The sequence below is a fragment of the Varanus komodoensis genome, unplaced genomic scaffold, assembly GCF_004798865.1.
Source record: "Varanus komodoensis strain SLA01 unplaced genomic scaffold, ASM479886v1 scaffold1, whole genome shotgun sequence".
NCBI lineage: Eukaryota > Metazoa > Chordata > Lepidosauria > Squamata > Varanidae > Varanus > Varanus komodoensis.
Window position 1 is genome coordinate 106685228 of NW_025335268.1, and position 22061 is coordinate 106707288.

At 38.5% G+C, this 22061-nt stretch overlaps 1 protein-coding gene across 1 annotated transcript in view; it reads right to left on the reverse strand.

Annotated features, from left to right (window-relative positions):
* The window catches only part of PDZD8 (PDZ domain containing 8), a 58051-nt gene that overhangs the window by 16826 nt on the left and 19164 nt on the right, over positions 1-22061 (reverse strand). The window contains exon 3 of the mRNA XM_044439627.1: positions 19286-19388. Coding sequence (XP_044295562.1) covers positions 19286-19388 — 103 coding nt within the window. The remainder of the gene's footprint in view (positions 1-19285; positions 19389-22061) is intronic.

Below are 22061 nucleotides of genomic sequence, written 5' to 3' on the forward strand. Positions count from 1 at the left end.
ACAACAGCCCATTTGAAGGGTACCCCAGGTTTGGATGACCAGAAAAACTGCAAAGGCAGGCTATTAGGTAAATGGTGCCCAGCAAACACTAGGAATTAAAACAGACCTTTGCAGCTTGTTTAATCATGCAAAACTGTGAACAAAAGTATATTTCAACTTTGCAGAAAGATATGCAGTTCACAAACTTAACTAATCCAATTCACAGCAAATATTTAAGTTTCACAAATATCTTATGCTGTATTGAAAGTCATCAAATAGCCTGCTTGCTCCAGTATTCATAGCCTTGATTAGCAATAGAACACAGCTAGTTGACAGAGACTCAGGCAGAAAATCCCATTCAGAAAACAAAACCAAAAATAATGCAGTTTCAAAATAATGAATCATTTATTACTGTTTGCTGCACTATTTCCCATTTCTTTTTAAAAAGCCATGTTATGTACTTACACGTGTGTTTAGCCTTCAGCTTATTAAAAATGAAATTGCAAACAGTTCTGAGGGAGTGGATGAAGGTAGAGGGCAAATATAGTACAACTGCTATGAGAATCAGACTGTTTCCTATATTTTCAGATGAAAATGGGGTTGTTTAGTGTGTTCTAGCTTGAAACCCCACAGAAGAAGTTTGACCAAAGAGTCAGAAAAAGATGTATATTTATAGTGAGCAGTGATGGTGTTAGATACTGGCCTTCTGCTTTGTGTGGGATTAAGCCAGTCTATAAGACTTAGAAAAGATCAATTTGCATTTTGGACAATGAAATACTTTATTTTTACTATCAGGATATTACTCACCACCACCACCACAATCTAATGCAGGCTTCTCTGTATTTTGGACTACAAGTCCCATCAGTTTCCCAAGCATGGCTAATGACTAGAGATCATTAGAGTTGAAGTACAAAATAAAGAGGGCATCCAAAACTGGGTATGGGTATAATACTGCCGCTCCTACTTTTGTTACTCTTGTATATCTATAATGGACTCACATGGAACAAGATGTTCCAGAAGAGTGTTTAGATGGAAATAGTTTAATACCTTATCTAAGAACTGAACACTTTCACCACTGGGGCTGCGGGTAGGGGAAGTAATGAAACTTGGTTAACATGCAAAATAATCACTAGTAGTCATATATGATTCTATAGGATACTAAGTGCACATGTAAAATATCATAGGTAAATACCACAATACATACAGACAAATATGAAAGTTGAATACTAGTGTAGCATAGTGATCAAGGGCACAACTGATGACCTGCAGGTCCCTGTCAAATTTCATTTTAGCAGAATGCACTTGAAAGGCCAAGACATTGACTTGGTTCACATAACTTTCCATCAAGGGGTACATTACCTGCAAACACTAAAACATGTAGCCACGTGTCATTATGAATATGTAATCCTGCCAAGGAACTGCCATGTTGTGAGAATGTGGCTGGTGGTAACTAAGGGATAAACAACCCTTGTATAAGTCATGGTGGCTGGATTCACACAACACAAGCGAATGATTTCCACCCCTCCCTCCGTGTGTGTGTTTGTGAGTGTAGATACACCTTACAGACATTCAGGCTCGTTGTGGTAACTCTCCTTCATCCCACCATATCCTTTGTCTGCTTGCTTCAGAAATCCCCATCTTGTACATGAGCAAGTGGGAAGGGCAAGAAACAGCTGGACATTGCTACAAAAAGGAGTGGTGCTGACCAATCAATTCTTCCTCTATATGAGCCAGTGGGAAGCCCTGGTGCATGAGTGAGTGAGAGGGTCAAAAAATCAGCTGGATGGAGGTGCTGAATGGTGGGAACACCTTTCAGCTGATTCTGCACTCACCCCCCTCCCCCATTTCTCATTGCTACTTGCCAGAGAGGCCTCTTCAACCCAGCACCCATGAAGCTGCCCAACTGATTCTTGCCCCTCCTACCTGAGCACAAGAGGGATGGCAGAGGGAATCAGCTGAACTGTACAGGCCCCATCCAAATGCCACCACCCAGCTTACTCTCATCCCTTCTGCTTAAGTGTGAAGAGTGATGGGGGGAATCAACTGAGTGGTACTTCTCCTTTTCCAGTGCCAACCAGTTATCACCTGTTGCTGCCCCAAAGCAGATCTTTAGGCCAGAAAGAGATTGTTGCTTCTGTTTGTAGTTTCTAAAAACCATGCTGGACTGAAATACCATGATGGCGTTTGTAGGACATGGCAAACCAACTTGTCCAAATCATGTCACTTGCACCTGCCCAGTGAATTAAATGATTTTAAGCATGTGCAGCCAAATCTAATGAAGAGCACTTTAAATTTAACAGACATTGTCATTATTACTGTACCAAACCCATACGTTAAGAGTAAATGCAACTGTCTGGGTGCAGCTATAGTTACTTCTTGTCAAGTAAATATTCATTAATTCATTTTTTAAAACAATTTTGAATTGAGACTAACATATGTACAGTTGCAAGTACCTAAATGGATTTATCTTGGAATCTGGTTTTAACAAATCATCTATCAGGTAGTTCAGCAGAAGCCCAGTGCAGCTGCAGAATCTGTGCCTACATTACAGCTTACTTTCTGCATTAAAATACTATCAGCTAAGAGAGTACTGTCCATAATCTTTCCCCTGGGGATGAAAGACAACAGGAATATGGAAATAGGTAGTGGGCTTTGATCAATAGCCAAAAGAGCAACAGAACATACAGCTGCATGGTCCTATTTCCACTCCTTGTCACTTCTGATCAAGAGGTTTCATGAAAGAGCTTAGGAAAGAGCTATAGTTCCATCTGCTTTGTACGCAGATGATCTAGAGTTCAATTTATGGGATTTCAGTTATGATCTTGGAAAGCTTCTGTCACTTGTAGTAGATTCTGATCAGTTTAAGGCAGCTCCATTTGTACAAACAAAGGTTTTTATTTTCACACACACTATCTTGAGCATGCCGGAAATAGCCTGTGCTCATTTTAGGATTGCAAAGCAGTAATTTTTCAGACCACTCAGAAATAACCAGTTCTTGTGACATGCAAGAAAAAAACTCTCTAGCAATTAGAATGAATTGCCCAGGTATTCAGAGTAAGTGGCAATTACAGGGGCAGAACAGAGAAGATAGAAAGAATTGCAGCAACAGGCAATCAGCATTTAAGAGGACAAGATTTACACCAGGTGAAAAAAAAAAGCGGGGGAGGGAGACAGCAGTTTAGATGCAGTCCTGTGGCTGCTCTTCCAAACACAGCAATTTAGCAGAATGAGGGTGTAGTTTCTGTTGAATTATTCATATTCACTTTTAGTTCTTATTAAAATCAGTTGTGATATCTTCGTAAGTCTTGAACAAATGGGAAAGAATGACGTTCTCCCTTCAAGGCTGATTATCTATTGATAGAAAAGTTTCCTTAGAATGGCACTTGAGCATGGAACAGTTAGTAGAAAAAAATTAGAGCAAAGGTCTAACATTAGACAGTAGCTGAAATTTGATCTTTAAAAAAACACCTCTGAGATTCTTTTTAAGTCAGAGTGATATAGGACAAGCAGTTTATATAACCAGGCTATTGTATACTATTTCTCAAGACTTGTTTTACAAACAAGTTAAAGTAATAAAGTCTTTGAAAAGGGAAATCATTGTGTGTTCGATTTTTTGAAGATTATACAACCTCCTTTTAGTAAAAAATAATTAGATAATCTTTTTGCTTTTAGAAACTGCATACAAATTAAATGACTATTGTTGACTGCATAACTTTTGCTACATATTTAAACAATTTAGTAATATGTATATTTCCATTTTAAAACATAAGCTGCTGTAAAACAGTTCCTCTTTTAAGACTATCCTTTTAATTCGGCTGTGTTCTCTCTCTTAATTGAGCAATAAAGTTATTAATTTCAATTAATTAATTGATTGTCAGCAGTCCCATTTCTTCAATACAAGTTCTTCCTCAAAGGATTTCCACTTATGCATTTGGATTAATACTGTCTTCCCTTGCTTGAGAGCTAATCAACATTTGGGTTGCAAATACTACTCAAAAACACTATAGCAGAGACATGAAATAATGTGCATACCAGAAAGGAGGATAGGTAGCACAACGTTCAAGAGTCACCAGGGAGAAGAATGCTTGCTTAAAAAAAAAAAGGAAGTCTTACCCAAAGGGGGGGGGGGGGAGCACACAGAAGGGACTACAAACGTGCTGAAGAGAGATGCAAAAGCAGACTAAAAGCAAAGCACAGTTTGAGGAGCATATCATTAACAACATAACATCAAGGCCAACATAAAGAATTCTTTAACTATATCAGAAGAAAGAAACCAGCTAAAGAAGCACATGGACCACTGGATGATAATGGAATTACAAGAGCACTAAAGGGGGACAATGAGATTGCAGAGAAGCTGAATGATTTTTTTCCCCTCGGTCTTCACAGCATAGGATGCAGAGCACAGGATGCACAAGGGATACCTGTGCCTGAAGTTATGTATTCTGGAAGCCACAAGAGTTAAGGCAGATAGTAGTGACAAAAGATGACGTTTTCAACCTTAGTACTCTGAAAGTCAGTAAATCACTCGGCCTAGATGGTATCCATCCTAAAGTTCTTAAGGTACTCAAATATGAAATTGTTCACCTTACTACCAAATATTTAGTATGTCCCAAAAATCAGTGCTTTGTACCAGAGGGCTGGAAAATGGGCAATGTAGCACCAATTTTTGATCCAGAGACTCACAGGCCAGTTAGCTTAACATTTGTTCTGAATAAATTACTTGAAAATGTTCTTAAAAACTGAATCAGTAAAGCACACAGAGGGACAAGCCCTGTTGAAAAAAAAAATCAACATAGCTTCTACCAGGGAAAGTCTTGTCTCACTAACCTTGGGGCCCAGACCATGCCTGTCCTCTTTCGATAGCTCTTTGTACCCAAGTACCCAGCCACATTCTTTTTTGGGTCAAAAAAGAAAAACAGTAGTAACTACTGTGTGGTCAGCACATCACTGGGCAGGAACTGCCAGCAAACTGCAGCCAATCCATGTAGGGCCTTTTATAGATCTCTCCAAGTCTCAGAAAAATGACAGTCCCTAGGTAGTCAGTGCTAGACTAGGCGCTCCAGTTACTTTATCAAAGTAATAAATGCTTACAAGCTGCTTGTAATTTATGGGAGGAGTGTCAAATGATCCTTACCCAGGCACAAATTTTATTACCTGCAGAACATTTCTAGTCAGGACTATATGCCTTTGTTTTCCACCACCTTGAAACTATAATTTTTGCTACTCTTTCCTTTTCTTAACCTTTCAGAAATAAAGGGTTTACTCACTTGTTGCAACTAAATTTAGCCTAACCTATCCCAGGATTTTTGTGGGATGGGAAGGGGAACCAGGCAAGCCACCTTGAGTTCCTTGCAAACAGGAAAAAGGTGGGATATGTCTTTTTCTGTATGTCCAATGTCTGCTATGTGTATACATGAAGGCAAAATTGCTGTATACTGTTACAGTGAAAAATACATTAAAACATATTTATTAGTGCTTACTTATTAGTGCTCATATATCATTAACGTTAGCATAAAGTATACAGAATATTAAGCCATGTTCATGGACAAATTGAACTGTAATTCTTTTGTCCTTAAATTTTTGTATAACAAACATAATTGAAGGTAGAAGAGATTATTCCATGTAGTGTGCTGCCACTTCATCTTTTTATATGCAACTGAATATATGTGCTTTTGATTTCTAAGCAATTTATCTTTCATGTGAGCATTCCTAAAAATAAGAAAAAAGTGTTCAGGAAAATCTGCAAAAATCAAGGCTGTTCTGGAGATTCTGAAAAGACTGTCATATTTTTTGCCCTTTTTGTTTCTGCTTGTGAACAGAAAGGGATATATGTTTCCTTATCATTTCAAGATTACGCAGTTCTACCAATTTCCATAATGCATCAGTAAAGGATTTTTATTTCCTACTGAGGAAATTTGTTAGCTTTCAAATGTCAGCAGAAAATGTTGAAGACTAAACCTCTATTTTCATCACCAAACTCTTGCAGCTCATATCCTTTGACCTATATATTTTAATATCCTCTAAACAGCAGTGTGGTAAAATAATTAAAAGTGAAAAGATCAACAATATGTTGGCATTTAAATTATTTGATAGTTCAGAAAGACAAACACAAAGAAAGGAGTTTCTATGTTATTAAAATCAACCTATAGTATTTAGAATAAAATATAGAAAATGGGTTTAATTTATGGACTTCTTTTTGATGGCAGATTCACTTCAAGAATGATAAATTACTATAGTACAGAACCAGACATAAGGGCATAACATTGCCCCCCACCGAAAAAAGACAGAAAGAAAAATGGGGAAACATTTAGTACTTAGTACTTAAAATGGAGTTTGTTAAAGTCACACACACACACACACATTTTTGTAACTTTTCCCACTTTTTCTTTCTTCACAATTCATATGCTGGCTTAAGTCTTTCTTCAGTTTTAACTTTCTGTCCTAAAAGACAGTATTTTTTCTAACCAGGTAAGGAAACTGATGTTAATTTTGTGATCAGTTATAAAGGATGGTGCTATGCATTTTTTTAATTTCTAGAAGCAGAAAAAATTACCAACACCTCTTTTTTGAGAAAAGATCTATCAAAACAAAAACTAGAAAAAATGCAGGAACTGATCTGAACAAATTAGATGGGTTTACAATTTGCAAGGTTGAGAAAAATGATACGAAAAATATTTATTACAAATCTGTATTAAGATTATGAATAAACAATGATAAACAATGATTAAGGGAGCAATTTGGTGTTCTCTCCAGGGCTGATTGAGAGAGGTCTGCTGTCCTGGTGACAGACCTTTCTGGTATTATGTCTACCCCAGTAGATGTGCTCCATTGGCATTACAGTAAAATCCAAGCACTTTAGAGGTATGTACTCTAGTATCAATAGGAGGTGGGGATCCATACAATCTTAGGATTCCTCAACATATATCCAGAACAGGGCTGGAAATTATGCCAACCCAAGAACTAGTGTAGTAAATAACCACACAGTAGAGGCAATGCCAAGGTGATAAAATGGCCACTTCACCCATTCTGGGTGGTACGAACCAAGAAGGCTTAGAAATTCTGAGTAGTTACATCACAGTATAGCCCACTTGTAAGACGATTCTGCCCATGAAAAATGAATGGGTTCAAACTTTGCACCAGTACAGAAAATGACACTTTCTGATTACTCTGGACATTTCTGCAGCTTCCACTCCTCATTCCTGACTTCCTTGTGTACTGAACAGGGAGTAAGTGAAACCTCTTTCTCTCCCACGCAACACAGAAATGCAGCAGGGAAGTGTGATCCATTGGGAGCCACTGCCCTGAGAGTATTAACAGTTTATCCTCCCTACTTGTCAGTCCAACAGGAAAAGCAGGAGTGTTTTACAGGCTGCTACTTTAAGGCATTCAGAGTATGTGAACATGTGTAAGTGTGGGTTTCAATGACTGGGAGGTAGGTGTCTTGCTGGCTCTAGACCCAAGGGAACACAGCTCTGAGTGTCCACTGATGCCACCTGAGGTTTTTATTTCTTCAGTTTAATTGTCATGTAAGGACAATTTCCAAATATGATTGCACCTGGGGGAGGAAAGGATTGATCAACCCAACCTTATGTGGCTCCCATCCCTACCCCAAATTCATCATATAGCAGTTAAGGAAAAAAGCCTTTCTTTGGTGTCAATGGAACCTTTCCTCCTCTAGGCTTCAAGGGGAAGGTCGTTTCAAAGCATTCATTAAAAAACAAAAATACCAGGCACTTTCTTGGTATTTTTTTTACATAGCTACTGCAAATTAAAAAGCAAAGAAAACAAAATACTAATTCAGGATTAATCCTAATGGGTGGTTCTCCACCTACTCCTTTCTTTTGATAGGCTTGGAAAGTATGGACAATGTGGAAGGGGCTGAAAATTGTCAGGACAACAGTGAAAAACCAAAGAATCACATTGCTGAGGAGTTACATTTGTCACCCCCTTCAGGGCAAAACCCTCTTTACCACTTTGTTTTTCAATTAACAGCTCACCAATTGACAGCTGTCTGGCTTGGTCAATGCCAAAGAAGTTACGTATTATAATCTGATAGCAGTCACTAGGACATTGGCTAAGCAAGATTCCACATTTTGGGCAGTTGTTAAAGCACACTTAAAAAATAATTTCAATTGTACACATTTCTGTTACCCAAGTATAATAAGCTAGTGGTGGTAACTCCAAAGTGCCACTTGGGCATCAGTAAAGTGGCCGTCACCCGATACAGCTAAGAGCCACATGAGATTTTGCCATTCCCCACAATGGGAAATCAATGGGATCAATCCCCCGTGTCTGGATGCCACAACTACTCATAATGGGTTTAACTTCTAATGGGTTCAACATCCCCAACAACAGGTTTCAAGGTGGCTTGTTGCCCCAGAACAAGGAAACCTGAAAGAACTAGCTTCCATATGCATAACATGGCAATTCACCATAGCTACCTATCCAGGATGGGTTGCCATGTGGTGCAACCTAGTCAACAAAAACATAGCCCTTTTAGGGGGGAAAACGCCCAATTATTAAAAACAGCACCCACTGTAACAGACTCACTTGACAGGCTAAAGGGGGAGACTATAGCTCTGCACCATGGCAGGTTTGCCATGGGGTTCCGCTGGGCTCTCCTTTGTCCCTCATGCTCTTTAACATCTACATGAAACCACTGGGAGAGGTCATCAGAAGGTTTGGGCTGCGGAATCATCAGTACATTGCCGATACCCAGCTCTACCTCTCGTTTTCCACCAATCCAGGTGAGGCAGTGGCTGTACAGAACCAGTGCCTGGCTGAGGTAATGGGCTGGATGAGGGTCAATAAACTGAGTCTCAATTCAGGTAAGACAGAAGTCCTGTTGGTGGGTGGTTCAGGTTTTCAGGTAAGCGATTTTGACCTTGCCCTGGATAGGCTAGCACTCCCTCTAAAAGGCAGGGTCTGCAGCTTGGGGATATTCCTTGATACGGAGCTGCCACTGGAGACAGCTTCTAATGCCTTCTAATGTTCTTCCTTTAACTTTTAATGGACTGTTTACAGTGTTTCTTTCTGCAGTTGTTTTGATTAAATTGCATCTGATAAGTAAACAAAAGGAAGTTCACAAAAACAAAGTATTCTGTTCCTTATGGCCATCTGCAAAATTACCATGTTTATTGTTGATTAGCTGAAAAAGGTAAATGTGTATTGAAGGCTGAGCCAAAAATATTTGTTTTTTAAGTTTTTAAAGAAAGCACCCCCTTTAGATATTTGGGGGAGGGGGAAGGGGGTCATTTCAAAGATTCTATTCATGAATCTTTATCATAGGATAGCTGCCTTAAAGCAATCAAGACTATGTCCATGTTGAGTGATATTGGAGAAACTTCTTTTTTTTAACCAACTTGTGCTAGTTCATCAGCTGAGGCCCAACTTGGAGAAAATATATATGTATGCCTCAATCTGGTACACATGCACAGTTCACATCCAGATGAGACTACTGAATGTTCTCTAATGCAGCTACCCTTAAAATTGTTTGGAAATTTCAAGCAGCTGCCAACATTTTAGCAGAAGCTAAGCTACTTATTTACAGGTACATTTTAAAATGTTAGCATTAATTTTTACAGACTTTAACAGTTTGGTACCAGGTTATTAAAAGAACCACAGACAGACAGACAGACAGACAGACATTGACCTATCCAGATCTGAACACTTACTTCACAAGCCCTGCTCACTGACCTACTATTAGGGAAGACCTTGTGGTGATGGAGACTGAACCATTTCAATGTGGCCCCACATTTTTGGAACCACCTAGAGATCCTCAGCTATTAGGTGGTATAAAAAATAATTAATCAATCAGACTTCATCTCCTGATAACCCTTCCTTATTTTACTAAGTCTTTTCCTGATTTTTAATTCTACAAGTAGTCCCCAGGTTAAGAATGTGGTTAAGTTGAAATTGTATGTAAAGTCAGATCATGTAAGCCAGATGTTTGCCTTAGTACATAGAAACATACACACAGTTTCTCTCTCTTTTCCATACAGTACCTGCAATTACTGTATTATTATCATTAGTACAATGTTGTATAATGTTTAAGATATTTTATTGAATATGGAAATGCTTCTGAAGTGTTGTTTCTTAAGTGTTTTGTATGCACTGTAAAGTATATACAACAGCAGCAACAACGGAAGAGTAGGGAGAAGTCATCTGGGCACCTCTGCTTCTGCCCTTCCCAGAAACTGTTTTGCTGTGGTTCTGCTTCATCCTTGAAGCCTCCACATGCCCCAAAACACATGGGCTTGGGTACACTCAAGCTGATGACATGAACAAAATGTCATGCTGTATCTTTATGAAACTGCACAGCCACTCATCATGTGTCAGGCAGTTCATTAGAGATATTCACTAGAGATACTCATATAGGGTTTATGGCTGCCAGCACCTTAGTAACTATGGGTTATTCATAACCCAGACGTTCGTAACCCGGAGACAACCTGTATTTCTTTGTTGTTTTAACCTCATGTTGTTTTAGACTCCAACAAAAACAAAAAATGAAAATTTAGAGGGTTTGTTTGGGGTTTTTTGGTTTTGCTTTTGGGGTTGCTTTGGGGTTTGGGGTTTTTTTTGGGGGGGGGGGATTTCTTATGCTCTAAACTGCCTAGTGAGGTCTTAACTGTAAAAGGCATGATTAAAAGTCATCGGGTTTACACAGTATAACAACCTGTTGTAGGTTGTCTTATTGTACAAATCTGCAGTCCTTCGTGCAGGATGGCTTTTTTGTGGGCAAAAAGCCACCATACCAACCAATGGCTTGTTGTTGGACCCATGATGTGTGGCCAAACCCAGGCAAGTGATTCCATTGTAAGTTCAGGGAACTGAAAAGTGACTGCTAGACAAAAGAGGCAAAATCACTCTTGCTGTCTCTCTTGCTGAGCTCCCTGGGCCACTAACAGTGACAGGTGCCCCACCAAAGGACAAGGTTTAAAAGTTTAAAAGGACAAGGTTTAAAAGTTTAAAAGGACAAGGTTTAAAAGTGGAGCCACTGTCATTGACTTGGTGTCACCTACTCGTTACAGCTTCCCCTATCCTCCACTTTTCTTTCAGTAATCAGTAATCTCTGAACTCAGTAATCCCTGCGTCAACAGATAGTGACAGCTCCTCCAAAGTGTCCAAGTGGCTGTTTCTGGTTAGCAACCCCTTTTTTTGCCCCAGTATGTGCAAATATTCCTATATTTTTAAATATATATTTAGTCAGATATAAGTGCGTAGAATTGTACTTCAAGGGGCCCAGAAAGCAAAACCATGCCTAATTTCCTGGGGGTGTCTGCTGTCAAAGTACAGCAGGAATATACCATGGACATCGTTGCTTTGCTTTCTCCTGACAACTGTCAAAAAGAAAGCTATGTGTTATCTCTGATCATGGAAAGGGTGGCCGGTGGATCACCCTCTTCATGGCAAGACCCTCCCCCTGCCACTTTTTTGGCTGGACCTTCTCTATATGTTGCATTTTTTCTACCTTTTACTGAAACCAGATGATGGGAAAATGTGAGCCAGTTCCTTTTTTGGCTGTCAAAATTCCATTATTTTTTAAAACTTTTTTGACAGGACTATCCAGAAGGTTTTTGACAAACACATACACACATTCATGTGCCCATGTTAAAACATGACTAACCCTATCTCCCCCTTGGCAATGTGATTCTCTGGCTTTTAACAATGAAGTTACACTTATCACTTTTTCAGTTCTTTGACAACTCTCCAACTATCCCTGAAAGGAAAGATATTAATCCCCACCACCAACAACTTTTTGCAGCCTGTTTTTGACACCTTTAGTACTATGTTCACTGTGGTTTACTGACAGTTTTAAAACTATCTAAGGGTTTTGTTTAAACATGACTTTTCTATACATTTCTATTCATTTCTCATTCCCAAAAAATTGCATAGATATGCCCACCATTTTTTAAAATTCTTAGAGAGTTTAAAAACTGTTAGGAAACTGAGTAACTGCAGCAGTGAGTGCTCTGAAAAGATACTGTAAAAGTATGTGAGGGATGCAGAGGTTAATCTAGATTTCCTGGAATAGATGAAGGGTCTGCCAAGTGCTGAGAAGATAAGGAAAACTGATAAGTATCAACACTTTAAAAAAAATGAGCCCAACTGGCAAGAGAAAGGTAGTTGTCCACCACTGTTTGGTGCAGTTACACATTTAGCTTCTATCCCCACCCTGCTAGTTTTCGTGTTTCTTACTTACACTATTGAGTTGGTCTTTCCTTCACTATTATTTCTTCCCTGCTTCATCAAAGCTATGAGCAAAATAGTCAACAGGCTGCCTCAGCTTGCTATTTTTTTATGTTGCCTATTAAACAGCTACCTTTGACAGCTGAAACAGGAAAGGGAATTCACCAGGAAAGACTTCATGCACTAGTGAGCTCTAAAAGTGCACCTGCAAAGGACCACTAATAATAATTATCCAGTTGCACATTTTTGAAGCTCTAAAAAGTAACTAAGCAAAGTCCAGGTAATGGAAAGAGGCAGCAATCAGAGAAGGGAACCGACCAGAATGTGGACACAAGATGGGTTCTGCCATAAATTGGAAAAAAGAAATTGAAGCTAACTGATTTTCTAACTGAATCCCTTCCTGGATGGGAATCACCTGAAAGCAGTAGTGCACACACTGGTAACTTTGATGCTCGATTTCTGTAATGTACTTCTCATGGACTATCTTTATGACTGCTCTGGAAACTGCAACTGGTACATAATATAGCAACCAAATTGGTCTCTGAGATATCACAGAGAGACCATTTATCACAAATATAAATGTCTCTGCACAGGCTGCCAATGCACTTCTGCATGCAGTACAAGGTGTTGGTAATCAATCCGTGGCAAACCTGATGGTCTGTGTACCTTATTTTCAGGAGTGGCTTTGAATGATGTAAAAATCTACCATTTGCTTACTCTGAATGGCAGCAGTTCCCAGTATTTCAGAAATAGGTACGTCACATCATCTTCCAAATGGATCCTTTTAAATGGAAATGCCAGGAATTAAACATAAGGCTTCTGTGTGCAAAGCATGTGTTCTACCAATAAACTACAGTCCTTTCCCTAAAGTCTTTACTTCTAACTGACTGTGGCTAGGTGGTTTCATCACTTAGAATAAATAATCAGCTGAACAACAACAAAGTAACTATACAGAAGTAAGAAGTAACCATCATCTGAGTAATAAAAGAAGGGGGAAAAGTCCTTACCAGGAAAAACGCATGTGAAAGTAGTAGCAGTAAATGGAAGCATAACATCAAAAGGATTTTTTAAAGGATTTATTTTATTTTCACAAGGATTTGGGGCAGGGAATGACAATTCTTCTACTCTTCCTCTCATATGCATGACAAGATTATAGAATATTATCTAGTCCTCAGAATTATTTCCTACTCTTGTTACAAATACTAAGTTTTACAAATCTTTGTACTTTTATAAAAAGTGGCATTTTCATAAAGGTTATGTTCCTTCTCGCTCTTAATCTCAGTTCACTTCTTTGATGGATTAAAGACTGAAATGGCAGACTTCAGTAGACTAAATAAATTGCTAACAGTATGAGATATTTGAACCTTGCATTTTATTACTTTACCATTATTTCAAAGTTGGTGTTGCGTATTAAGCCACCACTTTTCATTTCAGATATGAACATACAGAGATACAGGTAAATTAAATATGACTATTGGAAGTGAAAATTTTTATTAAAGTTTTGAGAAAATCATTAGAGAATTTATCACCATATCTACTCTAATTACTTGTACAGAAAAGAAATTGATAGTTGAATAAGAATAGAGATCATGATAAGTGACATACCATCATCTTGGTACATCGTGAAGCGCAAAGTCATGACTATGGTGGAGTTGCTCACAGTCATTTATTAGTCAAACAACACAATAGCTAAGTTCAATAAGTCACAGTAGTTGGTTGCCATGTCCAACAGTGGGTTGGCTGGAGTTCAGCAGATGATTGAGCTCACTGTGGTTACTTCCCTCCTTCCTAACTTAATCTCACTTATGGGGCATCCTGTCCCTTTGAGGCCAGGCCTTAAGTGTTTGTACCTGGTGTTGGCAATCAAGACAAATTAGGGATTCTCCTGGTGTACCATGCATCCTCCTGCCCATCAGACTTCCTGCCTGAGCTGATAGAGACCGTCTTGGATCTGGTATTGAGGACTCCCAGGATGTTGGTCCTGGGGGACTTTAATTTCCATGCCAAGGCTGTTCTGTCTGGGACGGCTCAGGACTTCATGGCTTCCATGGCAGCCATGGGGCTGTCCCAGCATGTCATGGGGGACTGATGTGGGAGGGAGAGAGCCACCTATGATAAGCCTGATCATCTGTGGATTGCTCAGCAAACAACCAGTCCCCCATTGCGTATCTGCTGGGTGGCTTACCAAGACATGCAAACATGTCCTATGAGAAACACAAACATCTACCACATGGCTCCTCTTATGACTTCAAAAACTCACTAATTTTAAACTGTCTCCTTCCAGGCTACAGCAGACAGCTGGAAAATAACATCAACACCGAAAATCAGGGAAGAGGTGCTTTGGCTACCCTGAGAATTTGCTGGAAGACCAAGCTATATATCCCTGCAATAAATAATTGGCATCATGGATAGAGTATTTCTTGGGTACTTCAAAGTGGCCTTAAAGATACATTTGCCTTCAAATATTCAGATTTATTCTACCTATAATGGCTGGAAAGAACTTCCTGAGGCTTAGTTTTCCTGAAGGATGGGTTCAAGTTTTGTTCATGGTTTTTCCCCATCTTCTTAAAGTCCTTTTCCCTCTAACCTGGATTTGAAAAGAATAGGCTATGGCAACTTGACAAAGAATTTAGTCCTACTGGATTTACATGTCTGCTCAATCATTTTAGTTTTTTTCATTTTCTGGCTATTACTTTGGATGCTATGCAGCTAGGGTGCCCAAAATTAAGACAGTCTGATAAAGAAGGAAACATGAACAGAGGCATGCAATGCCATGGCACTTGAATCAAATTCATGTTTTAAACTGAACTCCAGCTGTCAGACCATAGAATACCAAGATTAATTACTGAATAAAGGAACTTCTGATAGAAAAGCAAAAGCAAGAAGGAGCAATAGCAGCACTGCGAAGAATGAAAAAGATTAAGATCCTTTGGCAGGTTATATAATTTACAAGCTGAATATGACTGGGTTTTTTACTCCTCTTCTGAGTAGTCCATCAAAGGTTGTAGGAGAGGGCTTTCCCAAGCAATTTGAGTCATTTATATAGAAATTCTGAAACACTAAGACATGAGTGTCACAGATCTTATTTTGTCCTTTTAAGGCTTATTTGCAAGATTTTTAAAACTTTTTCTGAGAGTATCAAAAAGACTAGGGACAAAGAACACCATCTAAAATTGCTACTTGGATGGGATCTCTGCCTGGTCACTTTCAGAGCCTTCTATGTCTTCCTCCGCTCCATCCTGGAAAAGACAACTTCAAGGGGAAGCATATTAACAATATGGGGAGCCTGGTTTTGGAACAGGCACATTAGGTACCTGAGCCCTAAGTCCCTTTCTTGTGATGAGGTTGTCAAGCCTAAACTTGCCTTCAGTCAACCCAGGGGGAATGATTCCATTAATCGCTTGATCCAGTTTAAGCATTTTGTGAACTTCAGTTCTGTAACAGCAAATGGAACTTTTATCACCTAATATTTTATAGATAACTTGCAAGTTAAGAAAAAAGATAATTATTTCTAAACACAGTTTTATCTTTTGTATTACTCTAATTTATGTACCTCAGTCTGGACCATATGAATAGCAATATTGCCACCTGGTGTTCAAATTATAAACCTACAGAATGCAAGAAACACACACACACGCAGGAAAAAAGTGAACCAAGATTTAAAAACTATCCAACTTGATTTTGGTCAGATGATGAAACATTTAGCAAAACTCTAGAAAAAAGTTACCCAAGAGCCATCTGCCATATTGAATGTATTTGATTAAACATGGTCATTTTTCTTTTACCCAAGTTTATGTCAATAGACCAGTTATGAATGTTTATTTTTATTTTCTCCCATCCTTCCTTACAGAAGCTCACAATTCTCCCCTTTTATTCTCACAACAACCATGTGCAACAGGTATGGATGAAATAGTGACCCCCCCCCACAAATTTCACTGGGTGAATGTTGAGAAGGAAAAAAGCATCAGAGTCTATGGAATGCTAGATGTTGTTGGACCAGGGTAGATAAAAAACAATGATTTAAAAAATAAAAATTTGGATTTTCTATTTAAATTGGATTTTTATTTTAAAAAATAAAATGCTTTTTGAGGAAATATGTACACTTCTAGAACTAACTTACCATTTGCTGCAGAGAGCATATCAAAGCCTCCAACAAATTAAAGCCCTAATAATACAAGCCAGGAAACATATATAAGGGGAAAGGGTGGCTTTTCTGCTATTTGTTTTTCTTCCTAGGACAACTGGTGCTGCTGCCACTTTTTCAACAAATTCCAGTAGGTGGTTACTGATTGACTCTAGTTCCAGGGCCAGCACAGATCAGCAAGCATGTTGAGATTATTTCTGGGTATCAGGATACCTCCCAGCATTGACCCTAGCTCACCTCAGGCCTTCTTTTTTCAAGAACAGAATCATGGAATAGTAGAGTTGCAAGGGGCCAAAAAGACAACTGGGTCAAACCCCCTGCTCTTACAGGTCACCAATTTATACCTTCTCACTCAATTGACAGTCTAGTTTGTTTTTGAATGTCTCTAGTGTGGGAGAGCCACTACTGTGGGTATGATTATGGCAGCTAGAAGGGGACATCCAAGACACCTGCCCAGGAACCACAACCGCAGAACCTTAGTTATTAATAAGTTGATAGGCAGATAATCAATTAATAATTCTACACAGTTGTCAATACTAAAAATAAGTAGTATGAAAAGTCAAAAGCAATCAAACCAGAGGGGAAATATTTTGCATTCTTATTAAACTGAAGTTGATGTTTGCAGTTTGTTTCCAAAACATCTAGCAGGAAGAATACAGAAGAAATCATTTGAATTTCTTCCTCTACATTGGGGTGACCATTTGGGGGGGGGGGGGGGGCTCCAGCGGCAGCACCACCACCATTGCACACTGCTAAATACTGGTGGTAGCTAAGACAGCTGACAGATTAATTTAATTTAATTTAAACATTTATAAGCCATCCTTTGCAGCAGCCTCAGGATGGCTTATAGAAGATAAAAATAATATAAATAACAGTACAGTACTATAAATATCATTAAAAACATTCAACAATAAAACAAATAAACAACAATATATCATTTCATAACTAAAGAAAAGAAAGAAAAAATGAAAAAGAAAATAAAAATGCAACTGTATAAAATTAATATTATTAAAATTAGTTATATTAATTATTAACATGGTTAAATACAAATATCTTTACCTGGTACCGGAAAGAGTAGAGTTTAGCAAGTATTGGTGGCAAATGGTGACTTAAATAGAGCAAATTTAGCTTTAAAATGAAATGTGAACCTTATCTTGCTAAATCTGGCATTTGGGGGCTACCATCATGGTTTGTCACTGATCTTTGGTAGACACTCACCAAGTCTTCTGCTAGCACAACTGCAACAAATTTTGTGACCCCAGGTATTGTACTTAAGGCCAGAAGGATGCATACAGACCATGGGGTGCACGTTGCTCACCCCGGTGCTACCTTATCAATATTCCAAATGTAAATGTTTATCTTATAATATCTGTTCATTGAACTTTCATGTCTTGACTATCTTTCATGTAGTTCCACTGCATTCTTTCCCAATTTGCATCTAATTAAAGCATACAGCTAACAGAATCTGAAGCTAGAATGACAAATGACTGATAGATCCATATTCCAATCTGTAAACAGGGCTTTTCTAGAACAAATAAATTATTTCCTATATAAAAAATCACTGTAATGAGTGTTTTAAAATGGTGTCACGATCCATCCCTAGGTCTTAGCTTTTGATGGCATAGCTACAGTGTGGCTGGACTGGGTCTAGGGCTGGGACTAGGGTTGCGACAATCTTCCCTAGATTGGCTCTCCCCTGTTCATTAGAGTTCTTTTCATACTTGGCCCTCACTTCAAAAATGAGTCAAATCAATAGGAAGTCCATGAATCACAGAAATCCAGCTGCACAAACACAACCTTATACCACAGTACATGCAACACAAACAAAGCTGTAAGTTACAAGAGGGATGCTGCTTGCCTAGTGTTCACACAGGCTGGTTTCCTGGCGGGCCCCTTACTGCTGGGCATGCTTGCCAGTGTGAGAGCCAGTGTGGTGTACTGGTTAAGAGCATGGGACTGGGACTCAGAGGATCTGGGTTCTAGTCCCCACTCAGCCATGGAGCCAACTGGGTGACTTTGGGCCAGTCACAGACTCTCAGCCCAACCCACCTCACAGGGTTGTTGTTGTGGGAATAAGATGGAGGAGGAGAGATGATGTAAGCTGCCTTGAGCCCTCTGTAGGAAAAAGGCAGGATATAAATTGCAATATAATAAAATAAAATAAATACTGCCAGAATGGATTCCTCACAGAAGGTTCAGTTCTGGGTTCTATTCTCCACTCTGCCATGAAGTTCACTGGGTAACTTTGGAGCAGTCCTTGACTCTCAGCCCAATCTATCTCACAGGGTTGTTGTTGTGAGGATAGAATGGAGAGGAAAAACTTGTAAGCTGCCTTGAGTTTTTTGCAAGAAGACTCAATAAATGTAATACATGAATGTATGTATTTAAATGTAAATGTAATACAACCACCACCACTACCACAATTGATGGGGGAGTTGGGGTGTCAGGGATGAATCACGTCCTCAGTATTTATATATGCTAGGGGATGGCCAAACCGAAGCTCAGGAGCTGCATGTGGCTCTCAGTTTATTTTGCAGCTTGCAGCTTGCTGCTGTGGGCACTTGCAGGTGCACATTTGTCTCTCACCTTCTACCACAGCAGCTGCCCATGGGCACCCACTGGCCACTTGCTATCGCTGCCTGTGGGCACTCGCTTGTAGCTCTCAAACATTTAACATTTACTGTGTGTGGCTCTTCTGCTGGCCACTCCAATATATGCTATGCTTACAATATACTATAGTATTAATAAATATCTGAACAAATGTATAGATCAAATAAAAGATTACACAGACATTGCGATAAGACATTCGCTAAGCTGCAAAAGTTTCCTTATGAACATTTTAATACCCTGGGGACAAGTGGGTACTTCATCTCTGATTCTATCTGAAGGCTAAATTATCATTTATTCAAATGAAACGGAATCAAATATGGTCAGTAAATAAAAGTGATACTAAGCAGCATGAATTTAATTTACCGTCTTAATAGTAGTTCTTTGTTTTTCTTCCCATACTTTATCACTCAGTTCAAATGTGCAATGAACAGTTACTTCTCTCTCATAGGATCCAAAAATAAGTAATCTGGAATAAAAATTATTAGCAGCCTTAAAACACATACATATTCAATAATTTACGTTATCATTATACTTTACTCAGATTAATTCAGTTGAATACATAATTATGTACTTGTACAATTTGAAGACAATATACGTAACAGCAGAAGTTGAATAAAGCATTTGCACCCTCTAGTGGGAAAAGATGAATGACTATGTTCAGATCCAGAATTTTGCCCTTTCTGAAACAGGAAATAATAACAGTCAGCAAGAACAATTACAACATAAAGTTAGTAGGGCACCTTGAACTGGAAACTTCCTCTAATAATGGTCAAACCTACACTATTAAGTATCATAGGGTCAATTTTGCATTTTTTCCATACCAAGGGAGGACACCTGATAGACCCAGCACTGAAGCTATTGAAGAGTAAAGTAGTTCCTCACCTCCTATACAGAGTTGAAATATGCGGATGGAACAAGGATATTCTATCTAGCCTGGAGGTAATCCAAAATCATTTTCTAAGGCATATCCTCACTCTCCCTAGGGGTACCTCGGCTGCCCTGTAGAGAGCTGAGACAGGGCTCTCCTCTCTTAGGACTTAAATACCTCTAGCAGTTATAAAACATGAAATAGAAACATCTCCTCTTGTCCCAATGTTTTAGGTCACAAATAATTTAATCTGTTATTATCAAAAGATTCTAAACATTCTGAGTTTTTTAATTCCATCATCCATAGATTATTCATCCCTGATGATCTTCTAGGGGCTACAGCTGACAACTCATACCTCAGGGATTGGATCTACTATTCAGACACCCTTATAGATCAATAATCAATTTTAAATTCTGAAGTAGCCACTTGGTATAAACTAGTTAAGCATGATCACTTTAGATCAAACTACTTACTTAACATCTCTAATTACAACCTTAGGCCATCTTTTACAGCCCTGCATTTTCAAACCGTGCATGCAGCTCTCCTCTTTGGCTGATATTCTCAAATTCCAATGAAGCACCATGTCTGTATCTGTGGATCCCTCAAAGTGGAGAACCTTCCTCATTACATTATGTATTGCTCTCTATATAGAGGGCCAAGATACAAATTTCTGACCGATATTTTATCTACTATAAATGCATGGACTGATTTTGAGAAAATAGTATTTCTTTTATCAGACTTTGACGCACATGTGTCATGCAGAGTCCCTTTCTTTGCCTTTGCAGCTAAGATAATATCAAGGGAGGTTTTGAAGGGGTTAGTTTCTTGATGCATGACCAATTCATTTTAATTTTTATCCCTTTTTAACTATTCTAGTTTTAATAAACTTGTCATATCAATTTTAAGGTTCTCCTTTGTTAAATTCTATGTTATGCCTCTGTAAATTTGTAATGGCCTATGGCTTAATACAATAAACTGCGTACCATAAGGTTCGCTGATAGTGGCTATTAATAGAATATTTCTGAAGGAAAATAAAAGCACATCTCCTTATTTTGACATGTGCAGCAGACATCATATCACAGTCATTCATTTCTGTGTGATAATATGTATCACCCATGCTTTTTAATTACTTGTATTAGAATAATGTTTTCTAAAAAATCTGCAGCATCTTTTAATCAAGACGGTTTAAATCAATCTAACCTGGAGATTCAGTAGGGTTGCTAAAGTTTATGTAAAGATTTTGCCTTGTATATTTATTAGGTTTCTATCCCACTCCTTTAGCCAAAATTGTTCTCAGGGTGGGTTACAAAATGTGCTAAAATATGTAAAAGTCTCTGGATTTGCTATTTAACAGCTTGACTAAAATCTTCCATTATTGGTACCGTTACATAAATCAGCAGGAGTAGACATATTGTAAAAATATGAAGGAAGCCTTGAAGGTCTTCTGTACCATGTATTCTGTCCTTTTTTGTGCACTCAGTGGGAATGTATAGTTCTAATTAAAACAAGAAAGCACTGGATTGATTTTTCCCTTATATAGCTTAACTGTAGCTATTCTTCAAGCAGTTTCCTTCTCTTTCCACCTATGGACAATAAAGTGGGTTTTCTGGGGAAAAAAGTTAAATTCCTTTAATTTGCATAGCATCATTCATACCAGAGTAATATTTTCACTTGCATTAGAAAAATCTTGCAATCACCTAGAGAAATCTAATTTAGCACATTGTTTTAGCACATTTATTTTACTTATTTAGTAAACAAAAAAGTTGAAAATGTACTCCATCTTAATTCTTGGTTCAATACACCAGAGGTATTTCACTTGAAATGTTTTAAGAATACATACAGATTTAGATAGCAATTCTACACTGATGCCAGAAGCCCCTGAAGAAGCTTAGAATAATCTACTACTGAATGGGAGGGCTGGTGGGAGTGATCTGCACTTTTTGGACCTCCACTTCCACATTTCCTTGACAGTGGTATCAAGGAGAACCTTGCACTTTTCCCATGTTTGGTCAAAAGTGTAGAATGTTTCCTGCTCTGTAGGACTCCTATCTGCTCTCCATGTGTTACCAAAATCAGTGCAACATAAGGAAGCATTCCTTTACTTTCAGAGGGGCAGAAACTATGATGCTGTGCTCCTGCCTAAGCAAAAGATGGACTTGTCAGCTGCAGGCTCATTTTGCAACAGTTGTCTTTCTCTCAAATTGCTTCATCGGTTCACATTTCCTAAAATTCTGAAGTTATTCTACAGAAATTACTATTTAACATGCATGA